General features: G+C 40.0%; 1 protein-coding gene across 2 annotated transcripts; it reads left to right on the top strand.

Annotated features, from left to right (window-relative positions):
* The first annotated feature begins 25 nt into the window (after positions 1-25).
* TMEM59 (transmembrane protein 59) lies at positions 26-8,982 on the top strand. Of its 2 annotated transcripts, XM_009287491.2 has the most exons (8): positions 26-148; positions 2,849-2,954; positions 5,110-5,204; positions 5,405-5,557; positions 5,839-5,923; positions 6,235-6,319; positions 7,117-7,225; positions 8,004-8,982. In XM_009287491.2, the coding sequence occupies exons 4-8, from the start codon at positions 5,408-5,410 to the stop codon at positions 8,157-8,159; spliced, it is 585 nt and encodes a 194-aa protein (XP_009285766.2). In that variant the 5' UTR covers positions 26-148; positions 2,849-2,954; positions 5,110-5,204; positions 5,405-5,407; the 3' UTR covers positions 8,160-8,982. The 2 variants fall into 2 exon arrangements, with proteins under 2 accessions (XP_009285766.2, XP_019329715.1); XM_019474170.1 differs by lacking the exon at positions 26-148 and having other exon boundaries at positions 2,813-2,954.
* The last annotated feature ends 141 nt before the right edge of the window (positions 8,983-9,123 follow it).

Raw genomic sequence — 9,123 nt, 5'->3', positions numbered from 1 at the left:
CCGGGCGCTCCTGGCGGGCGGCGGCAACGCTCGGGCGGCTGGGCCGTTGCCCGCCGCCTCGTCCGAGGCCTTTGACTCCGTGCTGGGCAACACGGCGTCATGTCACCGCGCCTGCCAGCTGACCTACTCCCTGCACACCTACCCCAAGGTACGGGCGGGCCCTGCCTCACGGCTCCCCGCGGCGGCGCTCGGCGGGGTGAGCCCCTTCCCGGGCTCGGCCCCGCTCCCCTTCTCACTCCCCTAGCAGCTGTGTTGCGGGGCTGGCGGGCAGCGCGGCCCCGGCCTCCCCGGCGCGGTCGTCCCCTGGCCTGTCGCTTGCTCCTCTCCCCCCGAAGGCCCTTGTGCTCCAGAGTGACAGGAAATAGCCGGGATTTTCTCGGGCAGGAGCCCTTTTCGAGGCATGTCCCCGTGCATGTTTTCTCAAGCAGTGTTGGACGTGCCTTTAAGTAAACATAAACATGAAGGAAGCTCGTGCTCGCAGTGCTCAGGTGCAATCAGCAGCCTGCTGCTGTTCTTCTGTGGCATTTCTCATCTGGCTTAGATTTTCTTCCCCTCAAAATAGGGAATGCAGTGGCTTCTCTAAAGATAGATACTTCATTTTGAAAATAGATGGTTAGGCTACAGCTTTCCAAAGAAACACTGCTTTCAAAGTATAGCTTTGTTAGTGCTGGGTACTTTTGTGGGGTTTGGGGGATTTGCTGCTTTTTTTCCTCCTGTAGAGGCAGCTGTAGTTTGGCTTAGGCTTTTTCATATTTTTGGGCACTAAAACAGTGCTGTGTCCATGACAGGCCAAAGATCCTGAATCAGGGCGCTAGTGTGACACTTGTATATTGAAAGGTGAAGCATGAATGATGATAATGAGTAGCTTGTCAGAACCTGCAACCTGTGGTTTGATTCACTTGCATGGATTTTTTTCATCTCATGATAAAATACTGAAATAGTGTCTAATGGGAATCTAATTTCATACTGCAGAGTTTGCTGTTAGTTCAAAGCTTTGTAAACCTTTAACTACTGGTTTGAATTTGGAAAATCTCTTACCAAAAATCTTATCTTTCCTGGTTCTTTCTTGGCAATATACTTCATTATCAGCTGCAGCTATGTAGCAGATTGAACTCTAAATGATGGGAGCTCTTACCCCATCTTTGAGATTTCACGAGGGCAGCGGATAAACGGAAGCGGTGACAATGTTAGGTAATAGGGCTTTGCTTTCATATGAAACTTAAATTGGATTTTGTAACTCTAGCTGATATTGGTATCCCCACAGAGGGAAGGAACAGGAAGTTTTGTGGAATACAAGTAAACTTACATCTGTACTTATGGCATGTTTTGGTGTCTTCGTGTGATGATAGTGAGGAGAAATAAGTAAACTTGAGAAGTTAGGACTAAACATTATGCTAGTGTATTTCCGTACTGTTCTGGTGCAATGCTCTTGTTTCTATTAAAGGACTCTTTCAAGTTCAGGGAAAGCTGATAATTCTGTGATTTTTGCCATACTTTTGAATTCTTTATTGTGTGGTGTTGGAGCTATTGAATAATACAGTCATCTCTTCCTTAACATTTAGTCTTTGTTCCGTTTGTCACAAAACTACCAGTTGAATTGAAGGAAATTGTTTTAGTTGTCATTGGAAAGTAAGACAAGCTTCATTGAGACTTCCATGGAAGACTGCCATAGAAATCTGTCTGCTAAAGCTAATTCTGTCTGGATAACAAATTACAAAACATGTTTTCTGCAACAGCATAACTATCTTAGCCGCCTTGTCAGTGTTGTTAGAGTTAAGTTTTAATTTACATTCTCGGTTTTCTACTTTTGTGCCTTTAAAGCATGTGAACTTTTGCTTTCAGAGACAAACAATGGGTTAATTTACAATAGTTAATTTACAATAATTTACAATAGGTAATTTACAATAGGTTATACAGAAGGTGTGATATGTTTGGCTTTTGTTAAATTAATTCAGAGTCCGTTTTCCACCTGTACAGCAACTGGCTGCAGTCATTTGAGTGGTTATGTGGTTAGTGGTACTGATGGGTTTGATTCATGATACGGTGTGATCATAAGTACGAGTGCTGACGTAATAGAGGCAGTCTTTAGTTCTGCAACATGGAGAGCACTGCATGTGGAAAGCGCACGCCCGTCCCTTTGGTATTGTGGACAGAAGAAATACTAGGTATAGGGGTTCTGAATTTGCATAATTTTAATAGTTGCAGTGAGGAAGCACCTTGCCCCTTCAGTTCAATATAATAAATAAAAATGTGTGTTTGTGGAACTGGTTTGGCAAGTTACCAGTACCCTGGTTAACTGCTTTAGTACATCAGAAGCTAATCTCTTATTTTGACAATTCTGTTGTAGTTCTGATTAGAGTCTGGTAGATACACTGTAATAACCTGTCAAAATTAAGCTTTTTTTTGTCCTCTCCTGTTGGGTTCTACTGTTTAAGTTCTGAGATCGAAGACTGTCTACTCTTTGTAGGGTTAAATGTCAGTAAATCTTTTACAGCTGTATCTCTTACTTTTAAAAGCAACACTTTTTAAAAAAATGCGGTGCAACTTTCCTTGTGAGTTGTAGGACTGGAATTACAAAATAGAATTTGCTGTTCCAGGTCTGCCCCACCACAGAATTAAGAGATCTGTTTGAAATAAATCAATAGTTATATTATAGTGTTAAAGAGCTGTAGCTTGGTTTTATTTCAGATGATCCAGAGTGTCACCGTTAGCTGGCTTCTAGGTCTAATGGAGGGAAGGAGGACGGTGGTCTGGCTTTTTATAGCACTTCCAAAAAAAAAAAAATGTTTGCTTTCTGACAATTTATTCTTGAATGGAGGGATGCAAGCCTTTCCTTGTGCCTTCCCAGGAAGAGGAACTGTACGCGTGCCAGCGAGGCTGCAGACTGTTTTCCATTTGTCAGTTTGTGGACGATGGCATTGATTTGAATCGAACCAAATTGGAATGCGACTCTGGTAAGACTTCGATACTCCTTCAACATCCCGTAATACAGAGACATAACAGAGGGAAGAGCAGGAACGTCTGAAACGGGGTTGTTAAATTGGTGGGATTACTTAAGTTGCTTTCTGGTTTTGTTTAACAACTTCTTAAAGTTTGCGTACAGGATATAAAAAAAAAAATATCTTAGGGAAAGGTGATCTGTTCTCTGCGAGTTTCTCCTTATCTGGTCCTTAGTGTTGCTATTTTCCTGAATTTCTTAAGTATCATCAGTCTCTGTAAATAAATTAGAAATACTTCATTTTACTATAAATAGTTTGTCATAGAAAGCACAAAATGGCTGGGAAAAAAATCCAGTCAGATTAACACTTCTCCTTTAATAATTCCATGCGATTATCACTCCCATTTATAATTCCTGACAAACTTGTATATAAAAGTGAATTGTTCAGACAGAGTAAGAACAGAGATCTTAATGTGCTGTCTGCCTTGTAACTTGTGGTCTAGGCTACATCCTGAGGTTTACTTACAGCTAAACTCTTTGGGATGAGGTACGTGTTTTGTTTGAAATAGACCATTCAATACTTGTGACTAATTCTCTCGAATTATCTGTGTTAGAGCAAAAATTTCATAGTGAAGATGAAATATGTGTACTATAGGCTAATTAATATTGTTTTGGAATTGTATAGAACTTTCATATTCTCAATATGAAACTCATATGAACTCAATATGAACTTTCATATTCTCAAACTATTGTATTGAGGCAGCTGATGCACGGTTTTATTCAGGGATTAAGTGGGACATAACCACCAAAGCAGGAAAGGTAGGAGCTCTCTGTCTATATTTCCAATACAATTAAGCACCAAGCCAGCACTCAAAGGAGACTTTTATCCTCTTAGTAGCTCATAAAAACAAGAGGGCTAGTGGCTAGCTCAGAGAGCTGATGGAAGGATGCACATAGAAAGCCTGACATGCAAAGATGCTAATGTGATACAAAACTGCATTAAATACTCTAGAAATGGGCTAATGCTCTAGTCTGTCATACACTGTGTATAGCTGTGATAAAGCACATCAATCTACTTGTCAAACCACACATGAAAGAGTGCCATAAAAAAGAGTAATGTAGCAATAGACCACATGTAGAGGTAATTGAACAGTTGCTTACTTTCTGGTTTAACTCTCCTTCCTGAGGCTGTTGTCTTTTGCTGGCTTATGTTCTGTAATCTGTTACACTGGTTGGTGCCCTGACTAAGTATTCTGTGCTTGGCAAGATACGTCTTGGCTGATCTGTTCAATTCTGTCTTCTGATGCTTCTTTCTGCCTACAAACGCTAGTTTGGTGGCAGTTTTACCATAGAATTGCTGTTCAGGTGCTATGAGCTGCATGCTCAAATGCTTAGCTGCTGATGCCGTGCTGTTCTTATTTGTTCCTGTGGAAAACTGGGAGAGCTACTGTCCTCTGTGTTGCTACTTCGTTTGAGTCTTTAGTTCAGGTAGTACTGCAACATTGTCCATCTAAGCTTTAGTGTTTTGGAGAAGAGCTATGCCCAGTATCTCCATGGGCAGAATAACGTAAATTATTCTCTCTGAATAATTTAGATTTCTTGGTCTTTATGGTCTCTAGTGAACAATTAATAGAAGCTTTCTGTAAAACAAAGAGCTGACTTCATTTTTCATTTAAAAAAAAATTCCATAATACTTTCAATGCAGTTTCTGTACTCCTCACACTAGCAGGAAAACGCTCCCTTGGTTTTCCTGTGATACTATGACTTCTGCTGTTACCTCTAAGGGATTTAATGGACTGATGGTCCTTCTGTCCTTTTTAGGATTCCAGCTTTGTTCTCTGAGGTAAAAAATCATGTTTACGTGATGTGTAGAGGAAAAACTATAGTGGTAGTGGGAGGATCAATGAAAACTTGCATCCCTGAGTTTGTCCAGAGTAACATTTCTGATCAGTTGCATTAAGATTACCTCGTCTGTCTAAGCTCTGATTCCTTAAACTTCATAAGGCCTCAGAGCAAATGCTACCCTTGGAGTGATTGCCATATCTTTCCCTGCAAATGGGATTGTCAATCTTTTAACTGCTGCTTTGTTTCTGATCCAACTTATACTGAAAATGTTTTCTTAACTAAAATGCAGAATTTATCTTCTCATTTGGGGAACTTCTTCCTTGCAGCCTGTACTGAAGCATACTCCCAATCTGATGAACAATATGCTTGCCATCTTGGATGCCAGAACCAATTGCCATTTGCTGAGTTAAGGCAAGAGCAAGTAAGTAGATGACATGTTTTTCAAATACCACCTACTTGTTTTCTGTTCAGCGTGTCTTCTCTTTTTAAAATTTCTTCAAATGGAAAATAAATATTCCTAAGGACTGAAATCTAGACATGGGGCGAGTGGTTAGCAAGAACAGGACTTCTGTCCTTTCCATATAAAAACAAATGGAAAACCAGTTAATGTTATGTTTGCAGTTAATGTCCCTGATGCCAAGAATTCACCTCCTCTTTCCTCTGACACTGGTGAGATCATTCTGGAGTGACATGATGGATTCGGCTCAGAGCTTCATAACATCCTCATGGACTTTCTACCTTCAAGCAGATGATGGCAAAATCGTCATATTCCAGGTGCTTGCCTTTTTCGTTGAGATTAGAGTCCTGGCTGCTGAATGTTTAACTCTGCTCCTTCCAGTCACAGAAAAGACTATGGAGCACTATCAGAAGTGTTTAGTTTTTTATAGTATTTCACTGCCTTTAAGGCCAGTGCAGGAGAGGGGGGGTAGGGCAATCAAACTTATCTGAATGGTGCATGTCTTGAGGTTGACTTCCGTATTAGTTCTGAAAATGTAAATGATTACGATCAGTGGTAGCCTGCTAGGAAGATCTCCTAACTCCTTATTTTGTTTTAGTCAAAGCCAGAAGTACAGTATGTTCCGCAGCTTGATCAGGAAACTGGAGATACAAGAGGATCCTTGTCGCTGAGTAAAACAGCCTGTAAGTTTTTCTTTGTGCTTTGGAAGAGCAAATGCAAACATTCCCTGTCATGCAAAAAAAAAAAAAAAGTTGCAGGTGGCACATGAAAGCAAACTTTTAGAAAGCTGAAATATAATTGTTTGCCATGCAGACTGCACTATGTACACTTAGCAAAGTCTACGGTAGAAACTAAGCTCTGCTGGAAATAGAAACATGCAAGCTAGGGCCATTTTAAAAGCTTCCTTTTATGCTCTCTGTGTAGACAAGCTGTGTGGTGTTGGGTCTTCTCTTTTATTGCTTTCCTGACTGCTGTTTCTGCTGTTGTATTTCAGCAGACCTACGTCCAGGAAGTTCACAGACATACCGAGGACTTTTTGAAGAGCGAGAAAATGACGGCTTTTTCAAGTGTCTTTCCATGTATGTATATTCTAGAATGTCCATACCTACTAAGGAGGATGGCCTTTCCTGTGTGTGTATGGGGGCACAGTTGTAAGATCTCAAAGTGCTACAAGTCTGTGCTACAAGCACATCTAGGTTCAGGATGCATAGCAGTTAAAATTGTGTGTTTTACTGTTTGTTATTGCTACTTTTCCATACTGGCCCCATGTTATTTGCAGGCTATTCTGCCAACTTTGATTCTCCTTTCCATTTCAAATGAACATCATATTGATAATTTCCTACACTGTTTTTTGAGTGTGGTCTGTGAACTGTTTAATCAATACTGTGTTTTGCCTGTTCTTTAGCTCTGGTTATGTTTCAGGGCAAAGCACTTGCTTTGGGATTGTCTGATATGAAAGACACTGTTGTGTCTCATTTCCAGGCTGAAAATACCCAGTATATCTTTATAAAAGCTTTGCTGAAGATCAGCATGTTGGTGGTTCTTTCCCTTACTCTGATTACTTTCTCCTTAAAAGTTTACACATGAGGGATCAGTGAAGTGCACCCCAAATGTGTAACAGAAAAATCTGATTCAAACTGTAAGTGGGAGGATGCTTAGGGCGGAATAAACAGAATCCAGCATGTCTCTTGTGTCTTTCAAGTCAGATACTAAATAGGTGTTAGAGTACCCAGGAGTCTGAAGTGGGCCTTGTAGCTGGAAGAGCTAGAGACTAGTGAATCAGCAGGAAATGCAGTCAAAATTGAGCTGAACTTTTTAGAGGGTCCATTGTCTTGTATTCACTATATGAAATGTAGTAACATTCTTTTCATTTCAGAAATTCCAGTTGGATTTTAACCACTACACTCGTCCTGTCAGTGTTGGTGCTGCTCTGGATTTGTTGCGCAACTGTAGCTACAGCTGTAGAGCAATATGTTCCATCTGAGGTAACTCTGTTTTATAACTTAGAATATTTTGAATATATTCATTATATTACTTTTATGTTACAGCTGTCTAGAGACTAAGAAACATTTGGGGGGAGGTTCAGCTAGAAAGAGTGTTTTTTTGTTATTTTTATTTTATTTTGCAGATGTGGTTAGCAAACCAATTTTGTTATTTAAATGTTGATTTTGTAGCTGAACGATTCCTGCTCATTCCTGTGGCTGATAGGTGCTCTGAGCCTTACTCAGGCAGCCCAGATATGATGTCTTTTGGTTTGTAGCGCTCTCCTCTCGACAACCTTCAGATTACTCTTAAATGGAGGCTGCTTCTAATTTCTCTGGGAATAAAGCTATACTGAGGGTTGGATAGTGTAGGTGGAAGCCGGTATGGGTTTAATCCAGGAGGATCAATAGTGAGAACAGAAGTGACAGCATATTATCGGTGAGCACAGAGAGTCTGATCAGAGGGCAACTGGCTGAACTCGCATCTCTAGTGCCCAGAGAGATCCCCGCACTTCTGAAATAAGCAAGGCTTACAGTATTTGCAAACTAAAGGAGCCATTACACAAGCACTGTATCTACTGTTGTCCTGGCAGATTTAATACATCTCTTTTGGACTCAAATCTAGTTCCAGCCATGAATTTCAGATGTGACAGAAAGCCTGGGTTAACTTGTGTCGAAGGACTGCAGCCATCAGAACCAGGAATGCAGTTGCATAATGAAATGCATTTTATTCACAGTATTGAGAGTCTTTGTCTTAATGTAAATTTTTAAAATATTTCAGAAGCTGAGCATCTATGGAGATTTGGAATACATGAATGAACAAAAACTGAACAGATATCCATCCTCTGCACTTGTTGTGGTTAGATGCAAGACTGAGGAACATGAAGAAGCAGGACCTCTTCCTACAAAAGTCAATCTGGCTCAATCAGCAATTTAAACAAGTCTCCACTGCATCCAATAGACTAATTCTAACAGAGCTAGCAACTCCTGATTGTTTGTGGTGGTTCTTCAGATAAGAAGCTTAGCAGCCAGTCTTTAAATGCAAATAAAGTTACAGAATCAACAAATGTCATGGGATTTTGTTTTCAACTAGTAGTGAAGATTCAGACATCTTGGATTTATGTTTGTTTCCAGACATAATCACTTTTCACTGGTGTTTGCTATGTGTCTTTTTGCTTACAAAAGCTGTAAGCATGCTTTCCATACTTCTGCCATGACACTTTCAAACTTATTTGTGTGTTCTAGGATGTAATGTGTACATTCAGAGTTAGCTTTGTAAAGGTATAAGAAATTTTAAGTAGGCAGGAGATGCCTTTTTAGTGTTGCACTTTCTGTTGTAGTTAAGAGAAAATATTATAAAATTATCTGCTGAATTTTTGTACTTGTTAATGTCCATGCACAAACAACCCTGTCTCCAAAAATAGAAATATATTTTTCCTACAGTGTGGCAATATCTGAGACGGAAAGCATTTGTGAGGTACTGTAGGCTAGAACTCAGTTTGTGAAAGATGGAAACTTCGTTAAAACTTACGGACATATCCCTTCACACAGAGAACGTAACATGGTCAATTATTTTGTCAAACTTTAGCCTTTAAGTCTTAAATTGCTTGTAAATTTAGTGCCTGTGTTTTCTGAAGAAATTCTACTTTCTGTTCTTGATTAACTATTCTAGTCTTGTAACTTCATTTACAGAAACAAGTTGATTCCTGAGAAATGAGAACAGACAAATAAAATTGACTGTGTAGAAAATGTTGACTATATAGCTTTTTGCTATGGTTAATTATTGACCACAACATATTCAGTATGAAAGCCTGTCTGCAGCATTCCTCTCATGGGCAATGTGACCCGATTTTGCTATATGTTTCACTAACACAACAACAAGTAACCATGTCCCTCATATT

Source organism: Aptenodytes forsteri, unplaced genomic scaffold, assembly GCF_000699145.1.
Source record: "Aptenodytes forsteri isolate BGI_AS27 unplaced genomic scaffold, ASM69914v1 Scaffold119, whole genome shotgun sequence".
Taxonomy (NCBI): domain Eukaryota; kingdom Metazoa; phylum Chordata; class Aves; order Sphenisciformes; family Spheniscidae; genus Aptenodytes; species Aptenodytes forsteri.
Note: the sequence above shows the minus strand (reverse complement) of the source record. Positions and strands in the feature narration are given on the sequence as shown.

Bases quoted from the DNA above. Each gene is read 5' to 3' on its own strand.
- TMEM59 (XM_019474170.1), top strand. From the start codon at position 2,813: ATGGAGGGATGCAAGCCTTTCCTTGTGCCTTCCCAGGAAGAGGAACTG. The intron at 2,955-5,109 runs GTAAGACTTCGA...TCTTCCTTGCAG, and splicing joins CAAATTGGAATGCGACTCTG to CCTGTACTGAAGCATACTCC. The intron at 5,924-6,234 runs GTAAGTTTTTCT...GTTGTATTTCAG, and splicing joins GTCGCTGAGTAAAACAGCCT to CAGACCTACGTCCAGGAAGT.